The following is an 18,160-nucleotide window of genomic DNA, read 5'->3' as shown; positions in this document are numbered from 1 at the left end:
AGAATCTGCATCCAACATTCACAAAATCCAGCAGGAGGCCACCAGGAGCTGACCTCCATGCAGAGAGGAAGCACCAGCTCCCTGGGTGAGTGAGGCCAAGGTCACAGTCGGTCCCCAGGAGAACCGGCAGCCGGCCCGGGGCCCAGACGGGCCTCTGGCTCAAGCCCAGCAGAGGCTGTGTCCAGTGGGCCTTGAGGTCGGCACGGGAGGCCCGTCCCTCACCCCTCAGGGCAAGAACAAGCCCACGCCTCAACCCTGTTGGCGGTGGAGCAGGGACATCTCTGCAGTGCTTTAAGGGCACACTTGTTAGTTTTTGTTCAGCTCGTGGCAGCATGTGTGCCCTGGAATCTAGATGTTTCTGTATCCCCAAGGGAACCCAGGCTCAGGCTTTAGGCTAGAAAACAAGACAATTGCAGATGGTAAATATCCCCCAGGATCACAAGTCAAAGCCTGCTTTTGGTCAAGAATCTTAACCTGCGTGCCTGTCTGTGTGGCACACCGTCCTCAGGAACAGCCTCGCAACTTTCCCTGGAACCTCCCCTTCCCCACCGCACCTGGTCCTAGCGAGGATATTATTCACATCAGTGAATAAAATGCTAATTTTATGGGGGGCTGACAAACAGTTCTCACACACCAGTGTGCACCAACATCCCTGGAGAGTGTGTTAGAGCACAGACTCCCGTCGGCCCGGCGGCTCACACCTGTAACCCCAGCACTGTGATAGGCCAAGGCGGGAGGGTAACGAGAATGCATCTCTACAAAAATAAAAATAAAAAAATTAGCTGGACGTGGTGGTGCAAGTCTGTGGTCCCAGCTACTCGGGAGGCTGAGGCAGGAGGCTTGCTTAAGCCCAAGAGATTGAGGCTGCAGTAACCTGGGATTGTGCCACTTAACTCCAGCCTGGGCAACACAGCGAGATCCTGTCTCTCAAAAAAAAAAAAATAATAATAACAATAACACACACACAAAGGAACACAACCTGTGCTTCCTCTAGACATTCTGACTTGGCAGGTGCAAGGCAGATCCAAGAATCTCATGCCAGCAGGCTCCCAGGTGCCGCTGATCCCGCCAGTCCGTGGCTTTGTAAGGGCATCTGCTGTGTTGCTGGCTCGGCTTCCATCCTCCTGCCTCCTGGGTCCAACATTCCTGTTTTCCTTGGGAGCCCATCCCCGACTCCCATGCACGGGGTCCAGAGACAGGAGTGGGTGGGGACCTGGGCGTGGCCACTCAGAACAGCCCTGTCACTGGCTGCAGCAATTGGTACAGGCATGGGCACGTGACTCAAGACCAGCCAATGAGAGCCAAGGAGTTTTTTCAAGGCTGTATTTAAAGAGATTATTTCCATGGCTGTGCAAAGGCCAGCTGTGCCCCGCAGCAGGTGAGGGCCCTCCTGAAAAAGTGCCCACACGGGAGGGCAAAGCCAAGAGGGGGAGAAATCAAGGCCCAAGCCAATTTCGGGGCCTCTGAATGTAGCTGTACCTGAAGCCAAGTCAACCCCTGTACTAATAAGCCTCTTTTTAAAATCAGTTTGATTTAAGTTCCTATCCCTTGCTTCCAAGAGTCCTGATACAAGCAGACAAATAAAAGTAGCCAGGCGCGGTGGTCATGCCTGTAATCCCAACACTTTGGGAGGCTGAGGCAGGTGGATTGCTTGAGGTCAGGAGTTCGAGACCAGACTGGCCAATATGGTGAAAGCCCATCTCTACTAAAAAATACAAAAATTGGCCGGGTGCAGTGCCTCACGCCTGTAATCCCAGCACTTTGGGAGGCCAAGGCAGGCGGATCACCTGAGGTCAGGAGTTCGAGACCAGCCTGACCAACATGGAGAAACCCCATCTCTACAAAAAATACAAAAGTAGCCAGGCGTGATGGTGCATGCCTGTAATCCCAACTACTTGGAAGGCTGAGGCAGGAAAATCGCTTGAACCTGGTAGGTGGAGGTTGCGGTCAGCCGAGATCGTGCCATTGCACTCCAGCCAGGGTGACAAGAGTGAAACCTTGTCTCAAAAAAAAAAAGTAAAAATACAAAAATTAGCTGGGCATGGTGGCAAGCACCTGTAATCCCAGCTACTGGGGAGGCTGAGGCAGAAGAATTGCTTGAACCTGGGAGGCGGAAGTTGTAAGTGAGTCGAGATCACGCCACTGCACTCCAGCCTGGGCAACAAAGTGAGATTTAGTTTCAAAAAAATAAAATAAAATAAGTGACTAAATTGGCCAGGCACAGTAGCTCAGGCCTGTAATCCCAGTGCTTTGGGAGGCAGAGGCAGGTGGATCATCTGACGTCAGGAGTTCCAGACCAGCCTGGCCAACATGGTGAAACCCCGTCTCTACCAAAAATACAAAAATTAGTCGAGCGTGGTGGGGCGTGCCTGTAATCCCAGCTACTCAGGAGGCTGAGGCAGAATTGCTTGAATCCAGGAGGCGGAGGTTGCAGTGAGCTGAGATTGCACCACCGCCCTCCAGCCTGGGCGACAGAGCGAGACATTGTCTCAAAAACAAACAAACAATCAAACAAACAAACAAAAAACAGTGACTAAACTGAGAGCAAAGAAATAGAAGGGAGGGAGCAGGAGGATCATCAGTTTCCATCCTTTTACTGCGTGCTCAAATGTAATTTGGCTGCAGGTGAGGTCTGTGCAGACCCCGGGTGAGGGGTGAGTTGGCTATGGCCTGTTTAACTCCACCTGTGCAGACTGCAGCTCAGCCTCGTCCATGCTTCGTGACTCAGCCTTGTCCTCAGGGAAGCTGGGGCTGGTGCATCTTTCAGAAGTGGTCCCAGGTAAGCCCGGCCCTCCTGAGTCCATGGATGGGGAATGCTGGTACAGGCCTAGCAGCTGGCTTTCCGGGGCTGGGTGGAGGGACGAGAGCGGTGATGTGTGGTGTTCGCCACTTTCCATGGTGCAAATACTCCTGCACGGCCGAGTTCAAGTTTTGAAGGTGCAGTCACCGATAGTGGAGTTGGGAAGAGATTTGCACAGTCAGCTCCAGAGCCAGCGTGAGCCATCTCCCACCCGCCGCTGCCCCCTGCCTTCCTCCCTCTTGTCCCTGCAGCCTGGGATCTCACTGCTGCTCTCCAAGTGAGGAATTCCAGTAAGCCTTCTTAAGACTTCTTTTTGGTTTACCTGGCAGAACCCCACCTCAAACTGGCTTAAGCAAAGAGGGAGATTTGCCGGCTCCGATCCTAAAGAGTCCAGGCTGCAACCGGGTGCAGGGGTCGTCGACTGCCAGGGCTCTGAGTGCTCCCCCAGGCTCTGCTTTCCTCTGAGTGCTCCCCCAGGCTCTGCTTTCCCCAGGGGACACTCACGGGGGTTCCCTGATGGGGCGAAGGTGGCCGCCCGAGGCTGTGGCTCGGCCTCCAGTGGAGCGATGTCGCCTCTTTCCCAGCAGTTCCAGCCACCATCCCAGGGCTGATTCTCAGGGGCCCGGCTTTGGCTGCTCGTCTGGCCAGCCCGAGGGTGACCCCGCCTGGAGCAAGGTGTGTTTGGAGAGTGGGAGGCAGCACTCCCGCAGGACAGCCGAGGACGCTGTTCCCAGAGTAAGGATGGGGCACCCTGGCCATGGACCCCGAGCTGACCTCGGCCCCTCCCTGACTCGGTTGCTCTCAGGTCCAAGGCCACTGCTGCTGTCTCTGTCTCCCAGCGTCAGCCTCTGACCTTGTCCCAACCCCACTTTTGGCTTCCCCACTGGCTTCACATCTGCTTAAAGGATCTAGGCCCTCCCTGCCACAGACTGAAAGAAGGATCCGGTGTGTCTCCCGGGCCATGGAAATGAGCTGGGTCATCCCTCCTTTGGCTCCCGTCCACGCGGGCCAATCTGGTTTCACTTTATTTGTCATTTTCTCCAAAACCCAGTTTCCTTTTTATTTCTCTCCCACTCAGCTTCACGTGCTCCCGGTCCCCTCCCCATCTCTGCAGCCCATTTTTCCAGGTTCTTGGTCCTCTCCTTCACAGATTTTCTGTCCTCTTTGTTCACCCGGATTGGGAATCGGGAGCCACTGGGGATGGAGGGAATGAGAACCTCAGATGAAGGACAGGTAGGGCTAGAGAAAGGTTTTCAGAGAGAAACAGAGAAGAATGAGATGAAAACACAGCAAACCCTGGATGGAAGGAGGGGCAGTGCCCATAAGAGAAAGGGAAGGGAGTGGACAAGGTGCAGAGAACTGCACACAGACAGGCTCCCGAGGCCTGGGCCATGCCGTGGCAGGGCCAGAAACAAAGCGAAACAAATGGACAGGCCAAGGAAATTTCCGTCGGCGCGGACACTGCCAGCAGTTTTCCTAGGAGCTGGGGGTGCCAGCACTTGGAGCAAGCATGGGCCAAGGACGATGAGTAACGCAGGTGGCGGCAAAGGCTCTTTCCAGGGAGTGTGTATGGCCTTGAAGGCCAAGGAGGAAAGGCTGGGGGAGCAAAGCGGGGGGAGGAGGGAAGGGGGAGAGGAGAGGTGCCAGTCACAAAGGAAAACAGCAGCCAGATCCACGCGCTGCCACACCGTGCCTGTCCCACCTTGAGTGCCCCCACAGACAGCTCAGCTCATTCCCTAAAGGTGCGGGAGGGCCCAGCTCATTGGGCAGGGCTGTGTGAAGCACTTGGCACCATTCTGGGAGAATTAAGCATTTAGTAGACAATAGCTTCCTTCAAAATAAATCCAAACGAGGCCTGAGAGCCCGGAGTTGGGGGGTGCCTGCCAGGCTGTCCGCATCAGAAGAGGAGGCTCTAGGGACCTCTTGGCTCCTCTAGTGGGGCACCAATCGGCAGCTCCAAGATGAGAGACAGGGGAAGAGTGAATTCCTTGGAGGGGAATCCTGGCAGTGTCGGGACTGGGACTGTGGCTGTGCGGTTCAAGGACGACCCCTGGACTGAGAGGAAAGGATGCGAGCATCACGCTTATATCCTGGGAAAGTGATTTATCATCGCAAGTTCATAAACTGGCAGTCTAGTTCCTAAAGCGACTACGTGTGTGCATGTGTGTTCGTGTGTGTGTTGGTGTGCATGTGTGCACATGTGCACTGTGTATACATGTGTGCATCTGTGTCCATGTGTGTGCACGTATTCGTGTGCGTGTTCGTGTGTGGGTGTGCATGTGTGCACTGTGTGTGCATGTGTCTCTATGTATGTGCACGTGTGTTCATGTGTGTGCGCACATGTGTGTTTGTGTGTGCACATGTGTTGTGTGTGCATGTGTGCACACATGTGTGTTTCCATCTCCATTCTGTATGTAGCTCCTGTTTCTTCCCTCAGGCCTGGGTGTGAATATTTTGGGGGAATTTAGGTAGAAGTCAGTGTCCCCTCTCTCTCTACAGATATTTTCTCTGCTTTCTGGTCCTCAAGACTGAAAAATGAAAACGTACCAAACAGCTTCCAAAGTTTACCTGTTAGAGATTCAGCCACTGGGGAGCCACTGTTCCTGTTCTTGCTCACTTCCAATTCTAAATTCCCAGAGCAGTGACTCTGATTGGCCCAGCCCTGCACTAATTAGGAGCGGGACTGAGGAAGGGGCTCTGATTGGTCCAGCATGGTTTGAGCGCCCATCCCTGTCCAATCAACTGTGACCAGGGGTGGGATCATGTTGGACAAAATGTCAGGCGGTGGAGCCACTGTTGTTATCATTTGGATCCAAAAGCCCATTTCTTTTTTCTTTTCTTTTCTTTTCTTTTTTTTTTTTTTTTTTTGAGACAGAGTCTCACTCTGTCACCCAGGCTGGAGTGCAGTGGAGCTATCTTGGCTCACTGCAACCTCCGCCTCCCGGGTTCACACCATTCTCCTGCCTCAGCCTCCCGAGTAGCTGGGACTACAGGCGCCTGCCACCACTCCTGGCTAATTTTTTTTTGTATTTTTAGTAAAGACAGGGTTTCACCATGTTAGCCAGGCTGGCCTTGATCTCCTGACCTCGTGATCCTCCTGCCTCGGCCTCCCAAAGTGCTGAGATTACAGGCATGAGCCACCATGCCCAGCCCAAAAGCCCATTTCTGATCGTCCAGCTTCCCAGACGCTTCCCAGGTGCACCGCGACCCCTGTGTGCTGTGTCGTCTTTTGTAGGGAGAAAGGATCAATCAAGACAGTGAAACCCCTGCTCCCATGGAGCTTGCCTTCTGGTGGGATAAGAAAATTAGTAAACATTAATTAATAAATAGGTACTTCTCTACACAAGTTTACAGAAAAATAAACAAATATGTACATAAGAAAGAAGATGGTTTTGGATAGTGATAAGTGCTGTGATGAAAATGAAACCAGGTGATAGGCCAGCGGTGACTCCACTGAGGGAGGTTGTGAGCATTACACAACATGGTCAGAAAAGACCCCGCTGGACCCAAGTCCCAGCTGGTAAGAAAGTGCCAGCTTCATGACGGTGGGGAGGAGCATTCCAGCATCACCGTTTTAAAATACGAGCATCCTAAATATTACACAAACCATACTTATGCTAAATATTTGGGATCTACACTAAAAATGTAGTGTAGTGTAAAAATGGGGTTTCACCATGTGGGCCAGGCTGGTCTCGAACTCCCAACCTCAAGCTATCCACCCACCTCAGCCTCCCAAAGTGCTGGGATTACAGGCATGAGCCACCGCACTTAGCCAATCCGATGGTTTTTTTTTTTTTTTTTGAGATGGAGTCTTGCTCTGTCACCCAGGCTGGAGTGCAGTGGCGCGATCTCTGCTCACTGCAAGCTCCACCTCCCGGGTTCACGCCATTCTCCTGCCGCAGGCTCTCGAGTAACCCCTTTTGCTTGGTTCTCATTCTGTCTCTCGGCTGCCACCATGGAAGACCTGCCTTTCGCCTTCTGCCGTGATTGCGAGGCCTCCCCAGCCACGTGGAACTGTGAGTCCATTCAACCTCTTTTTCTTTGTAAATTACCCAGTCTCGGGTTTGGCTTTATCAGCAGCATGAAAACAGACAAATACACTGTTGTTTCTTATTAAATGTTACTGGCTTATTTTGAAAACAAAAGCTTACCAACTACATGTGGTTATGGGAAGGGGCCAGAAAGTTACACTGCAAGTAAAAATATCAGTAACTATGTTTACTGGGTGGTGATGGCATAAACAATAGTTTTTCCTTTTTGGAGACAGGATCTTGCTCTGTCGCCCAGGCTGCAGTGCAGTGGTGCAATCACAGCCCACTGCAGCCTCGACCTCCCGAGCTCAATTGATCCTCCCACCTCAGCCTCCTGGGTAGCCGCATCTACAGATGTGAGCCACCAAAAAAAAAAAAATTATTTTTGACACAGGATCTGGCACTGTTGCCCAAGCTGAAGTGCATCTGGGCTCACTGCAAGCTTCTCCTGAGCTCAAACCACCCTCTCACCTTAGCCTCCCAAGTAGCTGGGACTACAGGCTCACTCCACCACGCCTGGCCTTGTTTTTCCTTTGTAAACATCGTTCTACAATGCTGTGAGTACATCGCTTTTTCAATATAAAGTTTCCTTTGGAAGTTTATAAATCCAGTTTGGGCCTTGGAGGAAAGCAGTCAGTGATAGAAATTTCGTGACTCTGAGTGAGTTTGGTGGCGCTTCGAATTGAAGATTGTTTCCCAGGGACCGCTGCAGACACAAAGCCCTGACCTCTGGATCCCCAGTGATAAAAGCGATCAAAGGCGAGTGTGGTCGGACGTGCGCTGCAACGCGAGTCGGGGTTTCATCGAGCCTCATTCGGTGGCTCCTGGGGCAGTTGTGTGGATGAAGAGGGCCACGTCCGTGAAACGCTCAGGATGGAGCTGGTGGTGGGGCGGCCATGCTGGCCACATCGCTCACACCCCTCACCCGTCAACTCGGTGCCTGGCGTTTTCCTTAGCTCCTCTGTGGATTAATTCTCGTTCCGAAGATGGGAGGCCGAGGTTTCATCTCAGCTCTGTTCCTGGCTCATAGCTGCGCTTCTCTGTGCCCGTCCCCTCCCCTGACGAGGGGAATGAGAACCTTGCCTAGGGAAACACTTAGGGGACGGTGGCCCGTGACTCCATGCCAGCCCCTCCCAAGCCCAGCCGCCAGCTGAGGTCCTGACCACCTTGTGGACCGCCCGGTGCTCCCGCCCTGCGCCCGCCCTCGCGTCCTCCCTCCTGCTCTCCGTGGTTCCCTCGTGTTGCTCTGTGCCAGTAGCTGAGCCCCCGTGCCCACCCACTGCAACTGCCCCTTCCCTCCCTGCTGGCTTCCCCACTGCGTTGCCTCCCTGCAGGGGCCAGTGAGTGGCTCTAGCTGTGTTCAGACGGCTCTGTGCCTCCTCCTCCTCCCACCCCAGTTCCTCAGCCTTGGAGACAGACGGGGGTGCAGCGGGGCTGAACGGCACTCCAAGCTCGTGGGGCTGGGGGTCCGCATCTGCACCCGCCACGTGGCTAGCATCCCCTGAGTGTTTTGGTCAATTTGCCATCATCCCACCCCTCAGTGCTGCTGGCGGTTGCCTGACGAAAAGCTGCACTTAATAGAAATCACTGTGGATGCAGGAGATGGACGGAGATGAGCTCAGGACCAGCCAGCAACCCCATCAGGTGGTAATGCCTACCATGGTCACCCGTGACTTCCTCTCGCCACTGCTCGGAGCTCCTGCAAAGCCACAGGCAACAACACACTTCTGCTCCGTACGAGAAGCTCCTATTGTAAGTCGGTGACATGGCTGCAGTTTTCTCTCAGCAAATATTGAGCAAACACTGACTGTGCCAGGTGATGTGCTGGGTCCCAGACCCTTCCCAGACTCAGCCCTGGCACTCACGGAGATCCAGCTAGGAAGTCCGGGAAAAGGTCATGGGGGAAATAAACGAAGTCAAGCACAGTGGATGAACGCACTGCCGCCGCTCCCCACGCCTCCTGTGGTGGACATCACTTACGCTTCCTCGTGGTGGACGTCACTTAAGCTTCCTTATGCCCTCCCAGATGACCCCCCTTGGGCCACTACACAGGGCTGCACCCGGCAAGAGCAGACAAGGATGGTCTACTCACCGAGCCTGCAAGGCTGGTGTGCAGGACGGGCCAGCTACGCTCCCCAGGTGTGTGCAAGACCGGGGACGAGTCAGTCATTGGGAGGTGAGGTGCTCGGGCAGTGTGGGGTGGAGGAGGAGGGAGGGAAGCTGAGTGTGGGCTCTTCGTATTGGAGAGGAGGGGAGGGCCACGGCACAGAGACTCAGATGGGAAGGTGCGAGAAAGAGCAGAGATTTCAAAGGAGCTACGGTGGAGGCCCACGGAAGAGGAATGCTGAGGCTTTTCCATCTCAAATGCTGAATAGACTGTAGCACACGCAAAACAGCCCACCACAGCGAGCTGCAGGATTCTTCCGGGCTTTTAACAGTGGTCTTGTAAAAAAAATTAGCCGGGCATGGTGGTCCCAGCTACTCAGGAGGCAGAGAGGGGAGGATGGCTTGTGCCCAGGAGGTTGAGGCTGCAGTGAGCCATGATCGCACCACTGCACTCCAGCCTGGGTGACAGAATGAGACCCCTGACTCAAAAAAAAAAAAAAAAAAAAGACTGGAACATTCAAAACCTGTTGATGGGCCAGGTGTGGTGGCTCAAGCCTGTAATTCCAGCACTTTGGGAGGCCGAGGCAGGTGGATCACCTGAGGTCAGGAGTTTGAGACCAGCCTGGCCAACATGGTGGAACCCTGTCTCTGGTAATAATACAAAAATTAGCCAGTTGTGGTGGTGCGTGCCTGTAATCCCAGCTACAGGAGGCTGAGGCAGAATTGCTTGAACCCAGGAGGCAGAGGCTGCAGTGAGCCAAGATTGTACCACTGCATCCAGCCTGGGTGACAGAGCGAGACTCTGTCTCAAAAAAAAAAAAACTATGTTGGGGTTTGTTGGCGAAGGCCTCCCTTCCTTTCGCCACCACCGGCGCCGACCCTGTTGCCCCTCTAATCCCATCTCCTGCTGCCCCTGACAGTGCCTTTGCCGGCTGGTGCTTCCGCCTGTTCCGTCGTGGTGGCTGCTCTCACCAGGGTCCTTTCCGCTGGTCGTCCCTTTCTCCCTGGAGCCGCCATTATCTTCACCTGACAAATAGAAACCCATCTTCAGGGCTCCACTGAAACGCCGCTTCCACGGGGGCCCTCCTGGGCGTCCCAAGCAAGTTTAGGGCCCCAAAGCCCGCGCCCTCACCTCTCAGACACACAGCTTTTTATCTCTACCACCGTCTGCCCCTCCTGGATTCCACGCTCTGCGAGGGCAAGTCTGAGCCCAGAGCCTCCTCCCTCTGTCCCCCGTACTGAGTGTGGTGCCCGGCACGCGGGAGAGACTCAGTGGGTGTTTTCGCATGAATGAGGGACTTTTCTTCTTTTATGCTTGCATGGCTGGCAAAGCCCTTTCTCATGGACGTGTTCTTAAGACATATTTATCTTTCGACGTCTTTACATGCAGGTCTTACCTTGAGACTCGTGGTATCTGTTTCAGGGGACTGCGGATCTCTGCTGTAGTGAGATAATGGCGATGGCAGTGATGATAGCAATTTTATTTTATTTTATTGTTTATTTATTTATTAAGATGGAGTCTCCCTCTGTCGCCCAGGCTGGAGTGCAGTGACACGATCTCAGCTCACTGCAACCTCCATCTCCCGGGTTCAAGCGATTCTCTCACCTCCGCCTCCCAAGTAGCTGGGACTACAGTCACGTGCCACCACGCCCAGCTAATTTTTGTATTTTTAGTAGAGACGGGGTTTCACCATGTTGCCCAGGCTGGTCTCAAACGTCTGACCTCAAGTGATCTGCCCGCCTCAGCCTCCCAAAGTGCTGGGATTACAGGTGTGAGCCACCGTGCCTGGGCGATGACAGTAATTTTAATAATAACAATAACACCAGTCATAATAATAGTAAGTGGCTACCATTATTTGAGCTCTCACTGCGTGCCAGGGACTGTTAGGGAGCCACTTTGTAAGCATCACAGTACTCAATCCTTGCCATGGGCCCCTGAAGTAGGCATCATTATCCTTTTACAAACGTCTAGTCTGGGCCACAGACCTATAAAACAACTTGCAAAGCCCCACCATGTGAAGCCAGGATTGGAGCCCACATTTGCCTGGCTTTCAAACCAGTGCCAATATGTGATGGTCTCAGAGGCTAACTTCCAGGGAGCAGTCTAGGTTCCATCGTCGCGGAGTTCTGTGGGCAGGGGCTTGCAGTGGCTGCGGCCCCTGCCTGCCTGGGGAGGTGGCACACAGAAGCCCTCAGCCGTCACCCTTTACAGCTTGGGAACGTGCACTACCTCCCAGAGTGGCACCGGAAGCAGGCCGGTCCTTTGCAGCATCATGGTATTTGAAATTTCCAGTAATTAGAACATCTCAAACTTCTCGTGTACTAATTTTAAGCCTTCAAACAACCCGTGCCTGCCAAAAGCCTGCTCATCTTGGTAAAAGCCCCGAACTACAAATAGATGGCTATTAACAGCATCTGTTGTAATAGCAGAGACAATATTCTCTGGGGCCAGCACGTCACAGCCTGGAGCCGGCCCCAAACGTCATCTGTTATTATGTTTGGAGAGTCTGGCACGCGCTGAGGCAATCATTCAATTATATCTCCATGAGCCGGTTCTGACGCACCTGCTTACACAGAACGCTGAGGCAACAGTGGCCAGTGCTGCCCGGTGGACCAGCCCTGCTGATAGCAGAGTCCGGGGGATGGGGGCTGGCAGCTTAAAGACCGCTTTTCGTGAATTGGGCTTGCCTTTTTTTTTTTTTTTTTTTTTGATTAAGGAGAATACCCTGACATTGTATTGTCATTATGAAAAGTCACTTTAGGCTGGGCACAGTGGCTCATGCTTGTAATCCCAGCACTTTGGGAGGCTGAGGTGGCAGATCACTTGAGGTCAAGAGTTCAAGACCAGCCTGGCCAACATGGTGAAACCCCGTCTCTACTAAAAATACAAAAATCAGCTGGGCATGCTGGTGGGTGCCTATAATCCCAGCTACTCGGGAAGCAGAGGTGAGAGAATCGCTTGAGCTCAGGAGGTGGAGGTTGCAGTGAGCCAAGATCTGGCCATTGCACTCCAGCCTAGGTGACAGCAAGGCTCCATCTCAAAGAAACAAAAACAAAAATTAGTGGGGTGTGGTAACACATGTCTGTAGTCCCAGCAACTCAGGAGGCTGAGGCAGGAGAATCACTGGAACTTGGGAGGCAGAGGTTGAAGTGAGCCAAGAGCACCCCACCGTGCTCCAGCCTGGGTAACAGAGTGAGACTCCACCTAAAAAAAAAAAGAAGTCACTTTGAGATTATTTTATCCAGGTCTGCAGCCTTAAATTGGGTCCCTAACTTTACTGGCAAGGCAAGTAGCAGAGTTTGGCCTGAACCCTACTACAAAAGCTGAGGGCCTGGACCGTCAGACCTGGGTGAGGTTGCCGGCTAAACTGGGGCAGGTGACCGAACCTCTCTGCGTCTCAATTTCCTCATCTCAAAGTTGGACTCACAGGACCTGCTCTGTAGGGCCATTGTGAGGAGTTCATCCTGGGAGGAACATAAAAACATTACCTCGCAATGCCCAGCAGGTAGCAGGTGCCCAGCGAACGCCAGCTCCTCCGCTGCACTCTGGTACGCACCAAGCCTTCTCCGTCACGACAACGACGTGAGCTCATGGACAGGATGCGTGGTGCCCGGGACACGGCAGAACCTGGCTAGCGAGAGCCTTTGCCCCTTAATCAGCTGTTTCACCCCATGAAGGCTTCAGTGGCTTCCAGTTCATTGTTTTTTGTTTGTTTGTTTGTTTGTTTGTTTCAGAGTGCTTCCTTTACGTCAAGCGTTGTGCTAAGGACTTCGTATTTCCCATGTGACTTAACCGTAATAGCAGTCCTATGGTGGGGGTTCAAGGATCATCCGCACTTTACAGATGGGGAAACTGAGGCTAGAAGGGGTGCAAAAGCTGGACCTAGAGCACACAGTTTGGGAGTGGTGGCCCCAGCTTCTGAACGTGCGTCCGACTGCACACGGTTTGGGAGAAGTGACCCCAGCTTCTGAACGTGCGTCCGACTCCAGACCCCACTCCTGACCCCATGCTGTGTTGTCTACAGGAAGAGCAACGAAACACGGCTTTCCAGTTTTTAAAGAAATACGCTTGGCATTTTGCTAGTGGGCGGTCTTCGCGGCGCAGGTCTAATTTCGGAATTTACAGTGGGATTTAAAATTTGCAGTGAGATTCTCTGTTTCACCTTGAAAGAGGCTCAAGGTGTATGAATCCCACACTAGACTGATGCTGAAGAGGAGCCTGTGGAATCCACACCCGCTGGCATTTTCAGTAAAAAGGCCTCTGTGTCTTCCTGAAATGCGTGCGCCCCGCGCGGGCCACGTTGCTCTTCACCGAACTGCCACCAGGGGCCGCTCCAGCCCAGCCCGAGTGATCCATCGGCCCCTGCACCTGCTGTTCCCGAAAACGCAGCGGCCCAGCCTTCCTTTGCAGTTATCCTCTTAGAAGAACGAACGTTTCGCTTCCCTCCTCATTTGCGTATCATAGAGCCAGTGAGACACATTAGCCTTTTTGGGTTTTCCCCTGAGCGTGCTTGGTCCCCAGCCCAGGGTGGCCGCCGTTTCAAGCAAGTCCCTTGTTCAGGTACAGGCGTGCAGATGCCCCGAGCCAGCCTGAGGAGGGGCCGCATGTCCCGAGGGCCCCATGGTTCCCCTCAGGAGGCAGATTGGAAAGGGCTGACTTGTCTCTTACTCCAGTGAGTAGAGAGGCGGGGGATCCAGCCTATCAGAGGCTGCTGCAGTAAAGAATTCTGTGACAGGCTGGGCACAGTGGCTCACGTCTGTAATCCCAGCACTTTGGAAAGCCAAGGCGGGCGGATCATGAGGTCAGGAGATCGAGATCATCCTGGCCAACATGGTGAAACCCCGTCTCTACTAAAAATACAAAAAAAAAAAAAAAAAATAGCCGGGTGTGGTGGTGCGCACCTGTAGTCCCAGCTACTTGGGAGGCTGAGGCAGGAGAATCTCTTGAACCCGGGAGGTGGAGGTTGCAGTGAGCTGAGATCACGCCACCGCATTCCAGCCTGTGCGACAGAGTGAAACTCCGTCTCAAAAAAAGAAGAAGAAGAAGAAGAAGAATTCTGGGACAGCTCGGGGTCGGGAAGGATGAAGAGATGCCTGTGGGCTCCAGCCCTGCTGGAAACCCTTGGGAAAGTCTTCTAGCCCCAGAGTTAGCACAGCAACTTACCCTGCAGAGGCTCAGGGCTCACAAGTCCCTTCCGGTCCCAGCATCTCCCGTTCCTGGCCCTTGTTGGTTGGCCACAGTCTGGAGGGTGACTTTTCTACTAGGTTTTGTGGGTGGGGATCCGGCAGGCATCGGCTGTCAGTGGACTTATGCCTCATGCAGTTGGCGTCGCTCTCTTTGGAACCCTATTTATGTGCCTACGTAGAACCCTAGGGTGCTTGAGCTGGGACCAGGAGAAACGTGTAGTAACTCTCTTTACACAGACGAAGCTGCAGAGCCCCTGAAGGGTGTGCGATGTGCAATCACCACCACTGCCATCATCAGACAACACTTTACAAAATGCTTCCTGCCTTGTCTCCATTTATCCTGCCCGCCCTTCTCATTTAACAGGTAGAGAGGCTTAGGCTCAGAGAGGCTAAGCTACTTGCCCAGGGTCACACAGCAAGTTAGAAGCAGAGTTGAGTTGCAAATCCAGGTCTTTAACTATTTCTATGTTCTGTGGACTTTCCTAGAGATCCCAGGCAGTTCCCAAACTGCCGTGGGAAAGGCTCGATTCCACTGTAACACACAGAGCTGCTTACCAACCGAGTGATTCGATGAATAAATCAGTGAACTGACTAATCCCATTCGTTCCTGTATTCATTCATCCCGTGAGGGTTCGTTGTGTGCCTTCGATGACCCCTTCCTGCTCTAAGTCCTGTTGATACAGTGATGGTCCAGACGGAAACAGCCGTTTTTGTTTGTTTGTTTGTTTGTTTTGAGACAGAGTTTCGCTCTTGTTGCCCAGGCTGGAGTGCAGTGGTGCGATCTCGGCTCACTGCAACCTCCGCCTGCCAAGTTCAAGCAATTCTCCTGCCTCAGCCTCCCAAGTAGCTGGGATTACAGGCACCTGCCACCACACCTGGCTAATTTTTTGTGTTTTTAGTAGAGGTGGGGTTTGACCATGTTGGTCAGGCTGGTCTTGAATTCCTGACCTTGGGTGATCCGCCTACCTTGGCCTCCCAAAGTGCTGGGATTACAGGCTTGAGCCACCACACCCAGCCTAGAAACAGCCTCTGTCCTAAGAGTGCAACTGGATGGGACTTAACTCAGTCTTACAAATGGCATCTACCAGGCTGGGTCCAGTCTAATTTGTCCATGAAGCATCCATCATCCCTGCCTTCTAGGCATTTCTATTCTAGAAGAGATGATACAGACATGTGTGAATTTCCACACAGTAAACTTATCATGAGTGAGCCCATCCCAAGAGCGAGAGGCAGACCCCCTGGCAGGCTCCACCCTCAGCCACCAATCAATGCACTTTGATGCTGCTGGGGCTGGTGGACTGCAAACCCCCTTTCCACCACGGACACAGGCTGAGGCAGAAGCGAGCACAGAGCTCACCGTGCTCCCATTTTGTGGTTCTGTAAGTTCCTTAGATTGTGTTTTGGAGGCCAGACACGGTGGCTCATGCCTGTGTTTTGTTTTTGAGACAGAGTCTCGCTCTATCGCCCAGGCTGAAGTGCATTGGCGCAATCTCGGCTCACTGCAACCTCCACCCCCCAGGTTCAAGCGATTCTCCTGCCTCAGCCTCCCAAGTAGCTGGGATTACAGGCACCCACCAACACACCTGGCTAATTTTGTGTATTTTTAGTAGAGATGAGGTTTTATCATGTTGGCCAGGCTGGTTTCGAACACCTGACCTCAAGTGATACGCCCGCCTTGGCCTCCCAAAGTGCTAGAATTACAGGCGTGAGCCACTGTGCCTGGCCTAACAAAGTGATTTTATGTGCTTATTGTGGGAAGGACTCTTTCTGTGTATTTTTAAAAATTGAGATGTAATTCATCTGTGTATATTTAAGGAGAATAGAAGACTTGCTCATAATGGTAGAATTTTAAAACTAGATATGACTCTGAGGTTGCTCCAGACCAGCACTGAGATTTTGAGTGAGAGGGGCAGTGAGCAGCTCTGTGGCTTGGTCCAGCACTTGCCTAGCCCCTGACTGGACTAAAGCCAAATCCATTTTCCATTTTCCAGTTTACACCTTGGTGCCTCCAACTATGATTCTTTTTTTTTTTTTTTTTTTGAGACTGATTCTCACTCTGTCGCCCAGTCTGGAGTACAGTGGCACGTTCTCAGCTCACTGCAACCTCCGCCTCCCAGGTTCAAGCAATTCTCCTGCCTCAGCCTCCTGAGTAGCTGGGATTACAGGCACCTGCCACCACACCCAGCTAATTTTTGTATTTTCAGTAGAGATGGGTTACACCACGTTGGCCAGGCTGGTCTCTAACTCCTGACCTCAAGTGATCCGCCCGCCTCGGCCTCCCAAAGCGCTAGGAGTACAGGTGTGAGCCACCACGCCCAGCCCAAGTACTTTTGGTGTCGGGAAACCACCAGGAGTCAGCAGTGTCAAGCTCCCCAAGGCATTCATCATGTGCTCAGTGCTTTCCTGGCTTTTGCCACAGCGGGAGGTGAGATGAGCAAGGCGGGTGACACGAGGCTCCTCCACAGCTATGGGAGGCACTCGGGCCACCCCGAATTCGGGATCAGTGCTCCAGTTCTGCCGGCACCTTCCAGCCTTGCCCAGCCATCCCAGGAGCACGCTGTGCTGCTTTCAGTGAAAACGTGTGGAACAGGTACCCCATTTATAGCAGCTGCTGATGGAAATCTGTTAGTGACAAAGTGCTTACATAGAGGAGAAGCCACCCACATCTGAACCCCTGGGGAGCTCGTTAAAAGGCAGACTCCCAGCACTACCTGCACGTGGGAACGGCAGCCATGACTCTGGGGGCCGGAGCCAGAGGCCTCAGCTAGCGATGCTTATGGCTGAGCCCCACATGTCAGGAGAAGCAAGCTCCTGGGAGGCCACACCTGGCACTGTGCCATGGAGAGGGGCACCCCGAGGCCTGCAGGTAGAGAGTGCTGACTCCAAGGTGAGTGTTTAGGGTGACTTAGGAAGGAAGGAGTGTTCCAATAAAAGCTGGCCCTGTGGTGGGCCTAGATTAAGCAGGGACTGCCAGAGATCAGGACTGATGCTATAGCTCAGGGTCTGCTTATTTAAAGACCTTGCTCACCCAGGAGCGGTGGCTCACACCTGTCATCCCAGCAGTTTGGGAGGCAGAGGCGGGTGGATCACCTGAGATCAGGAGTTTGAGACCAGCCTGGCCAACATGGTGAAACCCCGTCTCTACTTAAAATACAAAAATTGGCTTGGCCTGGTGGCACATGCCTATAATCCCAGCTACTCAGGAGGCTAGGGCAGGAGAATCACTAGAACCCAGAGGTGGAGGTTGCAGTGAGCTGAGATCATGCCATTGTACTCCAGCCTGGGCAATAGAGTAAGATTCTGTCTTAAAACAAAACAAAACAAAACAAAACAAAACAAAACAAAAACTTTGCTCATTGTGTGTTATTTTATAATGTTATTTGGTGATAGGATTTAAGCTGCTTTTAAAAAATATTTGGAAGACACCTTTTTTTTAAATTAAAGTCTGGAAATCTTATAGGACAGGCAGGCATCACAGAAACGTTCTTTACCGATTTCTGCCTGCAGGGAGTTGAGGCCCTCACCACCAGCCAGTGGCAGCACTGGGACCCTGCCTTCATTCCACATTTACTGTGAACCTCTGGGCAGGCGCTGGGCTGGCGGGGGGCAGAGTGAATGGGACAGACAGAGCCCACCTTTCATGGAGCCCACCTTTGGCTTGTCACTTCAACCATACAGCAACCCCTTGCAAGTGAACTCATATAACCCTAATGTAGACAATGCCTCAGGTAACACCACAGCTCAACAAACAGACAAAATGACACACACGTCTCGCTGCCTTTATTTCCAGGAATTAGTGGTGGGCCCTTGGAAAACCACTACAGACTGAAGCAATTTCACTTCCACTGGGGAGCAGTGAACGAGGGGGGCTCAGAGCACACAGTGGACGGCCACATGTACCCCGCAGAGGTTTGTAGACGTGGCCTAACAGCACATATCTGCGCACTTTCTATGTCTCCGGCTCTATGGTGGGGGGTGAACAAGCCGTGCCCGCCGCTCAGATGTGAAGGATTTCCTGGGGCCTGGGACTGTCAGT

At 52.9% G+C, this 18,160-nt stretch overlaps 1 protein-coding gene across 2 annotated transcripts in view; it reads left to right on the top strand.

Moving 5' to 3' along the window:
- The window catches only part of CA5A (carbonic anhydrase 5A), a 53,460-nt gene that overhangs the window by 12,070 nt on the left and 23,230 nt on the right, over positions 1 to 18,160 (top strand). For both annotated transcript variants that reach the window (XM_063598057.1, XM_055099902.2), the window contains exon 3: positions 17,915 to 18,033. In XM_063598057.1, the coding sequence (XP_063454127.1) occupies positions 17,915 to 18,033 (119 nt within the window). The remainder of the gene's footprint in view (positions 1 to 17,914; positions 18,034 to 18,160) is intronic.

This window comes from Pan paniscus, chromosome 18, assembly GCF_029289425.2.
Source record: "Pan paniscus chromosome 18, NHGRI_mPanPan1-v2.0_pri, whole genome shotgun sequence".
NCBI lineage: Eukaryota > Metazoa > Chordata > Mammalia > Primates > Hominidae > Pan > Pan paniscus.
Note: the sequence above shows the minus strand (reverse complement) of the source record. Positions and strands in the feature narration are given on the sequence as shown.